This window comes from Rana temporaria, chromosome 2 (assembly GCF_905171775.1).
Source record: "Rana temporaria chromosome 2, aRanTem1.1, whole genome shotgun sequence".
NCBI lineage: Eukaryota > Metazoa > Chordata > Amphibia > Anura > Ranidae > Rana > Rana temporaria.
The window spans coordinates 96,666,606-96,683,507 of record NC_053490.1 but is presented as its reverse complement, the minus strand read 5'-3'; the positions used below and the strand labels follow the sequence as shown (position 1 = coordinate 96,683,507).

Below are 16,902 nucleotides of genomic sequence, written 5' to 3'. Positions count from 1 at the left end.
CTCTCCAAATGTAGCATTTATGGTTGTGGCCAAAAAGCAAAATTTTGGTCTCATCACTCCAAATGACTTTGTGCCAGAAGGTTTGAGGCTTGTCTCTGTGCTGTTTGGCATATTGTAAGCAGGATACTTTGTGGCATTTGCGTAGTAATGTCTTTCTTCTGGCGACTCGACCATGCAGCCCAAGTGCCTCCTTATTGTGCATCTTGAAACAGCCACACCACCTTGTTGACTCCTCTCCAAATGTAGCATTTATGGTTATGGCCAAAAAGCACTCACTCCAAATGACTTTGTGCCAGAAGGGTTGAGGCTTGTCTCTGTGCTGTTTGGCGTATTGTAATCTTGTGCATCTTGAAACAGCCACACCACATGTTTTCAGAGAGTCCTGTATTTCACCTGAAGTTATTTGTGGGTTTTTCTTTGCATCACATACAATTTTTCTGGCAGTTGTGGCTGAAATTTTAGTCAGTCTACTTGACCGTGGTTTGGTTTCAACAGAACCACTCATTTTCCACTTCTTGATTAGAGTTTGAACACTGCTGATTGGCATTCTTAATTCCTTGGATATCTTTTTATATCCCTTTTCTGTTTTATACAGTTCAACTACTTTTTCCCGCAGATCCTTTGACAATTCTTTTGCTTTCCCCATGACTCAGAATCCAGAAACGTCAGTGCGGCACTGGATGAAAGATGCAAGGGTCTGTCCGGAGTCCAGAAACTCATTAACCTTTTATACATACACACTAATTACAAGCAAACAAATCACAGGTGAGGATGGTTACCTTTAATAGCAATTTAAACCCCTTTGTGTCAACCTGTGTGCATGCTATCAGGCCAAAATCACTAGGGTATGTAAACTTTTAAACAGGGTAATTTGGGTAGTTTCTGCTGCCATTATGATTTAAAAAAGAGTAAACACAGTTGATTTATAAAAAATGGCTTCAGTCAAACACTAACCATGAGTGAAAGAAAAGTTTTTGTGTTATCATTCATATTCTCTGAAAAATAGCCAAGAAATCATAAATTCTGCCAGGTATGTAAATGTACATGAACACAACTGTATGTCCTAAAGATGAGTCCCAGGTATGGATATTTTATACATAGCTACATTGGTCCAACTTTGACCAATGTAACTATGTACAGTATATGTAATTTGTGGCTGATGCTCCTGGAAATCACTGAAGTAAACCCCAGGCAAACAGTATGTAAACTTATGAGCACAACTGTACATACTGGACATAAATGGTGAAAATCCCACTCCAGCCACAACTTTGTGAGGGAAAATCACTCCAACATGGACACAAAAATAATCTCCTCTTGAGTAGAGTTAGGAAAAGTTAGAATTTCTGTGAATATTTTTTATGACTGTCTGTGCTTTTCTGTCTCCGTAACAATAGTACCCCCACCTTATTATTAGTATGGGCGTCACTGGGACAAAGTATGAGGAAATATGAGGAAAAGTCTATTCAATAGGGTAACAGACACATATTTAAAACCAATGCTGTATATACTGTAGGTTTTAAAGTGTATGTCTTGGCAAAAACATGCAGTGTGTCTGTAATCCATTCAGATTTCTCAATTTCTAGCCAAGCTCCTAACATCCCATAGTGAGCTGACAGTGATGGCAAATGTATGCGCTTCCCCCTCCTAATAACTGAGTTCAGGCATTTCCAGTGAAGGGTACTGTCATTCTACAACATACAAAGACATTTTAGACAAGTGTTTGCTTCCAACCTAGTAGAAACAGTCTGGAGAAGGCCTTTTTGTGTCCTAGCATTATAATGCCACTGTGCACAAAGCCAGGTCTATATGGTAGAAAATACATGGTTTGATGAGTTTGATGTAGAGGAACTCAAGTGGCACAGTGCCCTGACCTTAAACATACTGGGCACCATTTGGGTGAACTGAAAAGTCTTCTCATCCAACATCGGTACCTGATTCCACAAATGCTCTTCTGTCTGAATGGGCATTACTCCCAACAGGCATACTACAACATCTTGTGTTAAAGGGGTTGTAAAGGTTCATGTTCTTTCACCTTAGAGCATCCTGTGCATTAAGGTGAAAAAACATCTGATAATTACCGCCCCCCCCCCCGTTTTACTTACCTGAGCCCTGCAAAGTCCCGCGTCATGAACACGCTGAATCTTAGCCTCGGCTCTTCATTGGATAGATTGATAGCAGCGCAGCTATTGGCTCGCGCTGCTGTCAATCAAATCCAATGACGCGGGCGCCGGGGGCGGGACCGAGTCATACACTCGGCAGCTATTTACGCCGAGTGTATGACACGGGAGCGTGCCCACAAGGTAACCCCCTCAGGGGAGAGCTTCCAAGAGGGGGTTAGCTATTGTGGGGAGCAGCCAAGATAGCTGCCGTGGGACCCCAGAAGAGGAGGATCGGGGCCACTCTGTGCAAAACGAACTGCACAGTGGAGGTTATTATGACATGTTTGTTATTTTAAAAAGAACCAAACCTTTAGTAACACTTTAAGTTTTCCTAGAAGAGTGAAGATTGCTAAAGCCTCAAACGGGGAGGCCTGCTCCTAAATAACTTGGAATGGGGTGTCCAACAAGCTCATAGAGGTGTGATGGTCAGGTGGCCAAAAACGAATGTCTATATAGCATATCATTTTTTATATAATGTGCCAGCAAGAAAAAAAAAATAATACACAAAAGAAATAATAAAAAATGTGACCTTTATGAAAATAAGTTACAATTACTATTTCCTAAAATATACTCCAATTTCCTTTTATGTCTGTGTAAGCCCAGAATTGATGAGTGAGCGTCTATTGTACAGCGTCTCCCTGCACGGCACAAATAAGGACAGTTTTATGTAACTGCAGCTGGAGAAGTCTGGCATCATTTATACAGTATGTGACTTTTAAAGAAGTAGGCTGTGGCTGAAATAAAGAAGATTAAGTGTAACATAAACTGTCTGTGAACCATCATGTAATGTGGGATAATTATCAGCAAAGGTCCTGACCCATGAGCTAAATTTAGATAAGTATTTGTGAGGAGCACACTCAAGATGCTAAAGTGGATTCCATGAAGGGAAAGTAAATCCCCTTTTTACGCACTAGTTGATCCACGTGTATCACAAACTCCAGGACTCCTAATGCTGCCCACACTTATCAGTATTTGACACCTTGCTGTCACTATGGAGGCTGAAGGGATAGTTGTGTGCTTCACTTTTAGGCTTCATTTCCATGGACGTTTTTACAGCCACTTTTTTTAGCCTTTTTTACAGCTTAAAAATGCCTGTCCATGTTTTTTTTTTATTTTGCGCGTTTTTGTGCGTTTTTGTGCGTTTTTAAGCGTTTTTAATGTCTGGCGTTTTTGCAGCTCTAACGCTGGAGCTTCAGAACGCACTGGTCCTGTTTTTTTTTTTGCAGCTTAAAAACGTCTCAGTCATCTACAGCTCAAAAGCGTCATGGTGGGCATGAGGCCATAGACTAACAGAAAAGTGGCTGTAAAAACGTCCAAAAACGTCCATGGAAATGAAGCCTTATTGTACTGATCAGCCAGTCACATGTGTGGAAAGGTTTTTGATGAAACTGATTTAAAAACTGTAAAAAAAATAAGGTAATTTTGGATAACATTTTAAGGACTGATTTACAAAAACTAAAGCATGGAAATCTGGAGTAAAAGTGAAGCTTAATTGCCGGTTCACACAGGGGCAACCCGACTTACAGCGCGACTTTGCAAGGCGATGTGGAGGCGACTTCAGCGTAACTTTAAACAACTTACAACGTGACTTAAGTTGCCTCCAGGGCAGGCGACTTTGGCTGTGGCCAATCACAGAATAATCAGCTTTGTGGGAGGGAGGGGTTTGCCTGGGTAAACTATTTTATTTTCCTGTAAAGTTGCTTCAATTAAGATGGAGAATCCGACTTGGAGGCGACTTCCGTTGAAATCTATGGATACGAGTTGCCTTGAAGTAGTGCAGGAACCTTTTCTGAAGTCAGAGCAACTTCAGTAGTGTAAATTAAGACGCTCTCATTCACTTCAATGGAATTTCTTATGTCCAGCAACTTGGGGCAACTTGAGGTCTGACAAGTCAGATCCCAAGTCACTGTAGTGTGAACCGGCACTTATTGATAGTTACCTCAATTAGTTACTTTACCATCTTATTGGTTGCTAAAGACGGGAATCGCAATATAGTGTTATAAAAAGTAGCATTTTAGTGTACATTTTTATGCCGTATGTTTTTATGTACATTTCATATGCTACGCTATCGAACGCTCATTGATGCCTCAGAAAATGGACAAGGCACATCAGCACTTCACACACATATGAACTGGCACTATGGCTAACCATGTGTTAACACACAATAAAACATGTGGATTAAAATGCATAGGTGTCCTTGATTCACATTTGAGACTGGATTCAAACTTTACATTGTGAAAATGCATGCATTTGACCCTTTTTACAGCAGCCTCCCAAACACATGGTAGGCCCCTTTGACAGACAAAGCATTGACACTTTGGAGTAGTGTTGAAGCTTACCATTGAGCTCCACTGCCACACGTTGCTACTGGCCCATCGCTATAATGGAACCCCCAGTGGGCAGTATGAATGAACGGGAGGCAGGAAGGGATGGGCAGACTTCAGCGCTAGGAGGAAGCTCTTCTCTTTACTCCGCTGTACTAGACTATCCTGAATTGTAATTTTACATTTAATTAAATACCCCACTCTGGAAACTTTAGACGTTTTAGGCAATTGTGCACTTCCAAATGTGTGGTAACAGTTTGCTCTGTGTACAAAGCCAGTCCCATACTTTGGTTTAATAAGTATGGTGGGGAGGAACTTGGATGGAATGCAGAGAACCATGACCTTAAAGGGGTTGTAAAGGTTTGTTTTTTATTTTCTAAATAGGTTCCTTTAAGCTAGTGCATTGTTGGTTCACTTACCTTTTCCTTTGATTTCACTTCTAAATGTTTTTTTTCTTTGCTTTCTGAATTTCTCACTTCTTGTTGCTCCTCAGTAAGCTGTTCTGGCTGACTAACCCCCAGCCAGATGATGGGGGCAAGCTTACTGAGAAGAAACAGGAAGTGAGAAATTCAAACAAAGAAAAAAAAACATTTAGAAGGGAAATCGAAGGAAAAGGTAAGTGAACTTCAACCAACAATGCACTAGCTTAAAGGAACCTATTTAAAAAATAAAAAACAAACCTTTACAACCCCTTACACCCTACTGAACACCTTGGGGATACATTTGAACACTGATTACCAACCAGGTCCTCTCATCCACCATCAGTATCTGATTTTTAAATGGTCTTTTGGATAAATAGGTACACATTTTCGCAGATACAATATTGTGGAAAAAAATCCTAGGCAAATGGAGGTTGTCGTAGCGCCAAAGGAGAGGCCAGTTCCAAATAATGCCCGTGGTCTTAGAAAGAGACATCCAACAAGCTTATATAGGCATGATGTTAGATGTCCATAAATCACTGATCACATATAGCTGGATTCAGAAAGCTTTACGCCAGCGTAACTCTGAATCTACGCCGTCCTAAATTTAAGCGTATTCTGGAAACCAGATAAGCTTAAATTAGGCTAAGATACGAGCAGCGTAAGTCTCCTACGCCGTTGTATCTTAGGGTGCAATTTTTCCGCTGGCCGCTAGGTGGCGCTTCCGTTGAGTTTGGCGTAGAATATGTAAATTACTAGATACGCCGATTCACGAACGTATGTGCGCCCGTCGCAGTAAAGATACGCCGTTTCCGTAAGAGGTACGCCGGCGTAAAGATAAAGCTGCCCCCTAGGTGGTCTAGCCAATGCTAAGTATGGCCGTCGTTCCCGCGTCGAAATTTGAAATTTTTACGTTGTTTGCGTAAGTTGTCCGTGAATGGGGCTGAATGTAATTTATGTTTACGTCGAAACCAATACGTCCTTGTGGCGTACTTTGGAGCAATGCACACTGGGATATGTACACGGACGGCATTCGTAAAAAACGTCAATCACGTCGGGTCACCACCCATTTACATAAAACACGCCCCCTCATCCTCATTTGAATTAGGCGCGCTTACGCCGGCCCCATTTACGCTACGCCGCCGTAACTTAGGAGGCAAGTGCTTTGTGAATACAGCACTTGCCTCTCTGACTTACGGCGGCGTAGCGTAAATACAATACGCTACGCCGCCGCAAAGATACACACATGTACCTGAATCTAGCTAATAGTGTACATCAGTTAAAAATCAAACTGTATTCTATGGGCAACATGGCTGTTTCTTTCCAAAAATGACAAACATCTAAACTATTGTAAAAAAGGAAAATGTTTAACAAATGTCCTGATCCGATGAATGACAAACACTTCAGGAATGGCCCCATCACCAGTAAAAACTACAATTATAAGCACTGTATATAACATAGATTAGGCTAACTATAACCTATAAAGTACAATATAAACCAGTATCACGCTGAGGCTTTATTAGATAAAATAGTCACATTATTACAAGTTATGCTAACTGCACATGGAATGTAAGAAATGTTACTATTTATGACCTTGGGTTAAATTTGATAATGTGTTTCTTACTATTGTTGCATTCGAAACTATTTTAAGTAGACACAATGAAAATGTTTTATCCTTCTTACGAAAGCAGAGAAAGTACTGCAAAAACAAGATAATATTCTGATTGCTATTCCTGAAATGTTAAAATGTAAACATTTACTTTCAGCGCTCAGTGTGTTTTTTTCCTATTTAAATAGACTTTTCAGGATAAAAAATGCAAGCTTCTAGCTGCATGTATAAAGCGTAGGCACCTCTCATCGTCCTCCTGAATGCTGGGACACTCTGAGCAGGTACATCTTTGGCATTCCTGGGTAATGACAGAGCTTGCTCCCTTCCTTCCCCAGACTTCTGTCACAATGGTGGGCTGCCTAGTTGGCCAATAGGATTGTGTATAAATACACATGTTCACTTTAAATACAATAGTCTTTTAGAGTCCACTTTCCACATAAAACATGTAATTGTTATTGTACCTTAAATAACACTGGTGCCTTAAAAAACAAATTCTAAATAATGCACTTAATGAGAAAGAATGCAGCTAAGGGTAAAAAAAATGCAGAGCTATTCATCCTGTAAAACTGCATGTACATTTGCTCTGTGAGAATAGGGGCAAAAGGTATGTTATTAGGCTATTTTTTCTCCGGATTGAATGTAATGCCCCATGCACACGAGCGGAATTTCCGCTAAGAAAAAGTCTGATGTGAGCTTTTCATCGGAAATTCCGACCGTGTGTAGGCTCCATCAGACTTTTGCTGTCGGAATTTCCACCAGCAAAAGTTTGAGAGCAGGTTCTCAGACGGAAAAAATTCCTGTCGGAAAATCTGTATGGAATTCCGACAAAAAAAATAAACATGCATCCCCCGAAACAATTTGACACATGCTCAGAAGCATTGAACTTTGTTTTTTTCGGCTCGTCGTAGTGTTGTACATCACCACGTTCTTAACAATCGAAAGTTCAGAGAACTTTTGTGTGACCGTGTGTATGCAAGACAAGCTTGAGCGGAATTCCATCTGAAAAACCATCCAACTTTTTTCCCGACGGAAATTCCGCTTGTGTGTACATCCAAAATGTAGTGAATTATTAAAATACTACATGATTGCCAACAATGGAGCTGGCAGCTATAGTAAATAAGTATTGCCTCTGAACTCAAACTAGTGGCCATAATGTGATATTTTCCAGATACACTCTCTTCCGTATGAAGGATATATTTTGATCTGGAAAGAATATAGCCTAATAACATTTGTTTCTGCCCTGATTTGCACCGGAACAGATATGTATGTAGTTTCCCAGGACAAATAGCTTTGCACATTTTTTAAAATTACACCTCTTCATGCTCACCTCTTCTGCTGCTTGAACCTGCACTACAGAAGAATCTTTAACACTCAAGTTTCTTCCAGATGTATGAGATGCTTTATGCCCACTGAGCACCATGTACTGACCTACCTGCCCCTGTATCACTGCTGTGTCCTGTAGTGACCACAAAATGATCCATAGAAGGAACCACAGTGCACGTCAGAGACAGAGGCATCCAAAACTACTGGGAGTGTCACATGAAGACTCCAAAGAGTGTGTAGTTCAGAAACAAGGTACCGATAATGGTAGGCAGGAAAAGTAGGTATTGCAGTCTTCTTTTTACCTTCAGCCACTTCTAGGTGGTTTTCATGTATGCTGCCAGTAAGTGACAATAGCTTTATATTTATAGTGAAAATACAGCATAGACTTATAGTTCTCCTGGCCGGTACTCCTAGAGAAGGCTTCAAGTTAAAATGATAAACATTAAGCATAAAAGCCAAAACTTTTTGCTTAATATTGGATGAAGTAGGAGATGGTTAAAGCATCTATTAGGTTGTTTGTGTCATTTGGGAGATTTTCTATAACTTCCTGTCCCATAGACACCGCGGGAAGTGGGAGGAAATCTCCTCTAAGACAGTTGTCATTCTGACAACTTCAAAGTTTGGGTTTTCCCTTGACAATGGTCACCAGGACAAAGTTAGGATGGCAGCAAAAACCTGGCAGGGGTTTCACAACTATAACCAAAATAATAAAAATGATCCCCAAGCAAAACATGACTTAGTACTTGGTGGAAAAACCCTTTTTTCCGAGGTAAGACTTTTTTGTAGTTGGTTACCAGGTTTGCACACATCTTTAAGTCGCTTGACAACTTAAAATTTCAGCTCTCTCCATAAATTTTCTATAGGATTAAGGTCTGGAGACCGGCTAGGCTACTACATGACTTTAATGTGCTTCTTCTTGAGCCACTCCTTTGTTGCCTTGGCCTTATGTTTTGGGTCATTGTCAAGCTGGAAGACCCATCCATGACCCCTCTTCAGTGTACAGTCAGAGGGAAGAAGGTTCTCATCCAAGATTTTACAATACATGGCCCTGTACATTGGCCCCTCAATGCAGAAAAGTTGGCCTGTACCTTTAGCAGAGAAACAGCCCCAAAGCATAATGTTTCCACATTTGTGCTGCACTGTAGGGATGGTGTTCTTAGGGTCATAGTCAGCATTTTTCTTCCTCCAAACACGACGAGTCGAGTTAGTGCCAAAGAGCTAAGAGCTGTAAGGCAAATATCTTGCTTGGAGCTCCAGACTGAGGGCGATTGATGATTATTTTGTATTTCTTCAATTTGCGAAGAATCATTCCAACAGTTGTCTCTTTCTCACCAAGCTTCTTTCTGATGGCATTGTAGCCCATTCTAGCGTTTTGCAGGTCTACAATCTTGTCTCTAAGGCCTCGTACACACGACCAAGGAACTTGTCGCAAAAGACACATCGCTTTCCTCGACGAGTTCCTTGTTAGGCTTGTCGAGAAACTCGACAAGCTTTCTTTGCGTACACACGGTCAAGACAAAATCTCCTCGTTCTCAAACGCAGTGACATACAACACATACGACGGCAGGGGAAGTTCGATTCCACTGGCACAACCCTTGGGGCTGCTTTTGCTAATCTCATGTTACTGCGTGTTAAGTAAAAGTTTGGTAAGAGACGATTTGCACTTTTCAGTCTGTTACAGCGTGACAAATGTGCTATCTCCATTACAAATGCTACTTTTAACGAAGGTGCGCTCCCGTCTCATACTTTATTCTGAGCATGCGCGGGTTTCTAAGCACACACACGAACGTGTTTCTTGTCGAAAACCAGCCCGACGAGGAACACGACGAGGAAATTGAGACTCCCGTCGAGGAAAAAGAGAACTTGTTCTCTTTTTTTCTCGTCGAGTTCCTCAACAGTTTTCTCGATGAAAAACATGCACACGATCGTTTTCCTCGGCAAAAAAAGCTCTGCCACCAAGTTTCTTGATGGATTCTGTCGAGGGAAACAGTCGTGTGTACGAGGCCTCAGGCTTTGACAGCTCTTTGGGCTTGCCCGTGATGGTGAGGTTTGAATGGAAGAACGATTCTGTGGACCGGTGTCTTTAAAACAAATAACGAGTTGTCGTTAGGAGTGTCTTCTTAACCTCCCTGGCGGTATGATTATTTCAGAAAAAAGATGCTGAAAGCGGTACCATTATTTGCAAGGAAATTTGGAGTTTTATACTGTAGGCCTGTAATTCTTAGGAATAACTCACTTAAATCTGACCAAACAAGAGACTAGTAGGCATCCCGGGTATGAATTTGTTTTAAAAACAAAATGATAAATTATAATATAATAAATAATTATAAATAATTATAACAAGTAATAATATAATTATAATAAAAATGATTCAATAATGTAATCAACTCAAAATCACTGAAATTTGCTCAGTTGCAGAATTGTTACTGTCATTATTTTTATTTTTTTATGACGAATTTCCCCACAAATCGCTATCGCACAATTCTGTAAGTGATTATAATTTATTATCGCTGTTTTCTAGCTGATCTAAAACCATTTTTGGCATAAAGGGACACTTTTGGTTGCTATGGACAATCTACAGTTTGCAGGCAGAAAGAACAGTTTTTATTATATAAAAGAACATGTAGGACACTGGGCAGACCACTAGGGACAAGGGGGGTGTGTAATTTTTACATACAGTACTGTAATCTATAAGATTACAGTATACAGTATGTATAGTGTTTGTTTACATTTTTGAATTTGGCATCGTTCTCCGCTCCCGTGCGTCGTAACGTCGCAGGGAACGGAGATCGGCGGCACAGGAGGACGCTGTGTGAATCGAGCGAGGTCCCGCTCGCTCACACAGCGCGGTGGCATCGCTGGATCCAGGGACAAGGTAAGTAACTTTGTCTGCTGCTGCAGCGAGGCAAGCCCGAGTCTGACTCGGGGTTACCGCTTTTGGTATGAAAATCTCACCCCGAGTCAGACTCGGGAATACCGCCAGGGGGGTTAAATTGAAAGGACTAATCTGTGTACCACATGAGCACATACTGTAGCCAGTCTGTGGGAGCCAGAACTATTTTTGGTTGGTAGGTGATCAAATTCTTATTTTACTCACTGAACTGCAACTCAAAAAAATCACTTTTTTTTCTGGATTTTTGGTTGATATTCTGTCTCTATCATTTACATGACACCTATGAAAAAATGATAGACCCTTTATTTCTTTGTAAATGGGCAAATGTACAAAATCTGCTGGGGATCAAATAATTATTTTCCCCACTGTATGCGTAGCCTATGATGACACTGAGCCTTTATTAATTCATTATGTGCCATTACTGCTTAATGAGGCCGCATTGTATGTAGCATCTAGTTTATTGTTCAGTTTGTATTGCTATTTCCTATTGTGGTCTGTGGTTCCAATTTATCATCCCTGCAGTAAAATACAGTATAGCATTGATTGTAACCCTTCCAAAGAAACGTTTTTTTGTAGCGTTCCTATTGGAGAGATTTCCTTTCTTGGTGACCATCATCCCAGGGACAAGAGCCGACTGCCAATACAAAAAACTGACAGAGGTTCTAGCCCTCTCTCTAGCCAAAGAAAAACCCTTTTTTTTCTGGAGTTGCACTTTACCAGTCTTTGCAGATTAGGAGGCCGTCATTGAGTGAACACACAGAATCTCAGAGCGCAGTACATACTTGAGAAAATGTGTTCAATGGAAAGTTATGAAGAGAAATATTTTCCTAACCTGGGTTACAGACGTCAGTATACCTAAGTGAAATTTAATGAATTTATACAAACACTTACATAGGCACAGTTCCCGATATCCTTTGTAATAATCTTTAGAGGAATGGTTTTTGGGTGGTCGCTTTCTTTTTCTTCCTTGATGTTTCTAGTAAGCAAGAATAGAAATAAAGGTTAAAGGGGCTAAAGCTTAAAGGAATACTCCATTTACAATACAAATTACCGGGACATACTGTATATTCTCTATTGTACATTTTCTTTTACAAAGATTTTATTGAAAAGTAGTCACAACAGATTTGTGCAAAAGTGCGATGGATACATCGAAACATATGGTGAAGAGGAGAATCCCAATAACTGGATATTATACATGGTACAATATTCATTGATACATTAACTGCTTGCCGACCAGCCGCCGCAGTTATACGGCGGCAGGTCAGCTCCCCTGCGCGAGATCCCGCAGCTATACGTCGGCTCTCGCGCAGGCCAGTAGCAGAAGATCAGTCATTTCCTCATGTCAGTCCACCCCCCCTACAGTTAGAACACACTCAGGGAACATACTTAACCCCTTCCCCGCCCCCTAGTGTTAACCCCTTCACTGCCAGTGGCATTTTTTTAGTAATCCAATGAATTTTTATAGCACTGATCGCTATAAAAATGCCAATGGTCCCAAAAATGTGTTAAAAGTGTCCGCCATAATGTCACAGTACTGAAAAAAAATCACTTATCGCTGCCATTACTAGTAAAAAAAAATATTATTAAAAATGCCATGAAAATACCCCCTATTTTGTAAACGCTATAACTTTTGCGCAAACCAATCAATAAACGCTTATTGCGATTTTTTTTACAAAAAATATGTAGAAAAATACGTATTGGCCTAAACTGAGGAAAAAAAATGTTTTTTTATATATTTTTGGGGGATATTTATTATAGCAAAAAGTTAAAAATATAATTTTTTTTCAAAATTGACGCTCTATTTTTGTTTATATCGCAAAAACTAAAAAACGCAGAGGTGATCAAATACCACCAAAAGAAAGCTCTATTTGTGGGGAAAAAAGGACGCCAATTTTGTTTGGGAGCCACGTCGCACGACCGCGCAATTGTCAGTTAAAGCGATGCAGTGCTGAATCGCAAAAAGTGCTCTGGTCTTTGACCAGCAATATGGTCCGAGGGTTAAGTGGTTAAGGAAATGAAGGAGAAAAAGGGGAAGAAAAAGGAAATAAAAGAAAAAAATGTATAAATAAAATAGTAGCCGTACACTATAATAAAAGTCAATGTCCCGGGGTATGCTGTATGGAAGGCAAAAAGCACACACACAAAAAAAAGGGGGGTACATACATACATAAATCAACTGCAGAATGATCACGTGGAACAGAGAAAGATACTTTTTTGGGTTTATTTTGCGAGATCTCTTTGTTTTAGGTGTCCTACATCATTGTAACCATCGTCACTAAATCGACTCCATGAAATCAGGAGTCTCAGGCCTCGTACACGCGACCGAGTTTCTCGGCAAAAACCAGCAAGAAACTTGCTGGGAGATATTTTTTTGCCGAGGAAACCGGCCGTGTGTACATTTTCATCTAGGAAACTGTCGAGAAACTCAACGAGCCAAAAAGAGAGCAAGTTCTCTATTTCCTCTACGGGAATGGAGAAACTTGCCTTGTCGAGTTTCTCGACAGCCTAACAAGGAACTCGACGAGGAAAACGATGTGTTTCGCCCGTCGAGTTCCTCGGTCGTGTGTACGAGGCTCCAGAGAAAAATACACATAAAAAGGAAGAAAATGGGTTGACTACAGGGTATGGGGGGGGGGGCTACAAGAGAAAGAAGAAACAGAAGAGGGAGGAAAGTAGGGGGGATGAGTCCATCAGGGGGTGGGGGGGGGGATGTAGGCAGAATTCCCTAGATTGAGAGAAGTTGAGTATTGAACCTGGAGGGTTGATTGTTTGCTATCCATGTTTGCCAGACCCTGAGAAATTTGTCATGGGTATCAGAGGTGAGGGACGTTAGCTTCTCGTTAATCATAATATCATTCATGCGGCTTTTAACTGCCTCAAAACTGAGCACAGGTGTTTTTCCATGCCCTCACAATGGTTAACTTAGTGGCATTAAAAAGGTGCTGAGCTAATTGGCATCCCGGGCGGAGAAGTTCAAGGATGGGTTTACATAATAGGGCTTCATAGAGAAGTCCTGGGAGAAGGTGAATATTGCAACCAGAGCTGTGAGCATTTTAATGTTTTTATTTCTGTGTGTTATTTCGGAGACAAAAAACATAGAATAGGGCCTAAATTGCCTGTCTGGTCGCGTACACATGGTCGAACATGCCCGCTGAAACTGGTCCGCGGACCAGTTTCCGCGGACATGTCCGACCGTGTGTACGGCCTAGCGGACAGGTTTCCAGCGGACAAAAGTTTCTTAGCAAGCTAAGAAACTTGTCCGCTGGAAACATGTCCGTCGGACATGTCCGATGGTTAGTACACCTAATCGGACATGTCCGCTGGTTATGACGTGTAACCAGCGTCCCGAAATCCCGCGCATGCGTCAAATTGATTTGATGCATGCGTGGAAGCATTGCACTTCCGTGTTTGAGAACGTTGGTGTCTTCTACGTCACCGCGTTCTCTGTCCGCAGGGATTTTGGTCTGATGGTGTGTACACACATGAGACCAAAAGCTCCCAGGAGACATGTCCGATGAAAACGGTCCGCGGACCGTTTTCATCGGACATCTCTCCTCGTGTGTACGGGGCCTCTCAGTTACCTACAGAACAGAATCTGGGAAGAATCTGTAGGAAATTTACCATAATCGTCGGAATGGAAATAAGTGCATTCTTATTTTCATAGAAAATGTGGAGATTCACTTTAAAAGAACAATAATGTTGAAAATAAGGTCATAACTTCAAACATCAGGAATGATAATGCAAGGAATATTAACCCATCCCACAGAATCATTATATCAGTTAAAGCAGGAAATTATGATTGTTGATTGGTTGATATGATTTACTAAAGGTCTTGTCTGCATGGAGTTTGTATATTCTACCCATGTCTATGCAAGTTTCCTCACAGTGCTCCACTTTCTTCTTAAACACTTGAAATGTGCTGAGCTGATTAACGAAAACTGGAGAAAAAAATGGAACAGCTGGCAATAACAAATAATGAGGTTTCATTTTTCAGTTACTGGAAAAATAAAATAAGGGATATAATTGCTTAATATGGGTAAATGTCTCCCTTTTGCATTGATTTTCTTTTCTGCTTTGGTAAATAAATTTGATATGTCAGTCCCAATAGTAGTTAATTGGTTTCCGTCCAAACAGATCTTAGAGCAAGAGTGTTCGTATGACTACAATTGTGAAATTAAAATGACCCTGTCCCCACAAGGTCACTGAGAAAAGAGGCCCATCTTTACTTACCATTCCAATGGTCCCCTGTGTTGAAATGCTTTCTCATCAGTGACCGATACAGTCCCTGAGAAATATAAGAAACTGTCAGGTGGTTATACTCTCCAACATTTACCCAAAACGAAATGTCTGTTTTTACTGCTCCCTGATGCTACAGTTATTTTACACTTCCATGTGTGTAAATACCTGCTCCCCCCACTACATGCAGTGGTTCCTCCTGCACACTTGTACATCTCTATAGGAAATACGTGTTGGCAGGAGGGACCACTGAATGTGACAGGGGGGGGGGGCAAAGTATTTAACCCTTCTAAAAGTGTAAAACATCCGCAGCAGTTGGAGAGCAGTGAAAGCGGATACTTTTGTTTTTGGTAGATGCTGGAGAATTTCTTATATTTCTCAGGGACTCTATTGATGAAATCTCTGTATGTGATTTCCTGGGTCTGCACACATGATGTAGCCATTATGAGGGAGGTGGACTCTTCACAATATTTTCTGCACAATATAATCTACATAAACAACCTAGCAGGGAGAGTGGACACTGATCATAGCTAGAATGCGTGCAGAAATAATACTCTATAAATAAATAAAAGGCAGCAAATAACGTTTTGATTTTCATATACAGTAAAACCTTGGTTTGAGAGTAACTTGGTTTGAGAGCGTTTTGCAAGACAAGAATTTTTTTTTCATAAATTTTGTCTTGATATACAAGCGATGTCTTGATATAAGAGTAGCGTCCTGTCACAACTGAGTATAAAAAAGAAGAGAGGAGCCTCTAAGTGTAGCAATATGGTTACATTTAATGAAGGTACAACATTTAGCAACTTATTGCTACACTTAGGCCCCTTTCACACGGGGCAGTGGAGGTGCGGTGGCGGTATAGCGCCGCTAAAAATAGCGGAATTGCGGCAGAATTCGGCAGCTAGCGGTGCGGTATTAACCCCCGCTAGCGGCCTAAAAAGGGTAAATACAGCCTGCAATGCACCTCTGCAGAGGCACATTGCAGGCGGATTTACCGCGGTTTCCCATTGTTTTAAATGGGAAGGAGCGGTATACACATCGCTCCTCTCACCGCTCCAAAGGTGCTGCTCACAGGAGATTTTTTTATCTCCTGCCAGCGCATCGCCTCAGTGTGAAAGCCCTCGGGCTTTCACATTGAGAAGGCTGGGCAGGAGTTTTTCAGGTGGTATTTAGGCGCTATTTTTAGCACTGTACCACCTGAAAAACTCCTCATTATGAAAGGGGCCTTAGAGGTGACTCTCTTGTCTTTTATACCCTGTAAAAAAATGCTTTGATATACAAGTGCTTTGGATTACATGTCTCTTGAACGAATTATGCTCGCAAACCAAGGTTTTACTGTATTTATGAATGAAAGCATCATAAAGCGAAATAACAGTCCAGCAGAGTACATGCACAAGATCTCCCCACAGTTCCTCTATCTAGACCAGGGGTCTCCAAACTTTCTAAACAAAGGGCCAGTTTACTGTCCTGCCAGATTTTAGGGGGGGGGCCAGACTGTGGCCATTGGGATTACAAAAGGTCCTGACCTCAGGGAGAAAAAAAATAATGCCCCACTGTTTATCTCAGTGGGAGTAATTGTGCCTCATCATTTGTGTCACTGGGAGGAATTGTGCCCCCTCATTGGGCTCCATCATTGGTGTCACTGGGAGGAATTGTGCCCGTCCTTGGTGTCACTGGGAGGAATTGTGCCCCGTCCTTGTTGCCACTGGGAGGAATTGTGCCCCGTCCTTGGTGTCACTGGGAGGAATTGTGCCCCGTCCTTGGTGCCACTGGGAGGAATTGTGCCCTGTCCTTGGTGCCACTGGGAGGAATTGTGCCCTGTCCTTGGTGCCACTGGGAGGAATTGTGCCCCATCCTTGGTGCCACTGGACCCCATTATTGCTGTCATTGGAAGAAATCATACCCCATCATTGGTGTCATTGGGAGAAATTGTGCCCCA

General features: G+C 41.4%; 1 protein-coding gene across 2 annotated transcripts in view; it reads right to left on the bottom strand.

Annotated features, from left to right (window-relative positions):
- The window catches only part of ARHGAP20 (Rho GTPase activating protein 20), a 226,853-nt gene that overhangs the window by 56,048 nt on the left and 153,903 nt on the right, over window positions 1–16,902 (bottom strand). For both annotated transcript variants that reach the window (XM_040340561.1, XM_040340562.1), the window contains exon 6: window positions 11,619–11,703. In XM_040340561.1, coding sequence (XP_040196495.1) covers window positions 11,619–11,703 — 85 coding nt within the window. The remainder of the gene's footprint in view (window positions 1–11,618; window positions 11,704–16,902) is intronic.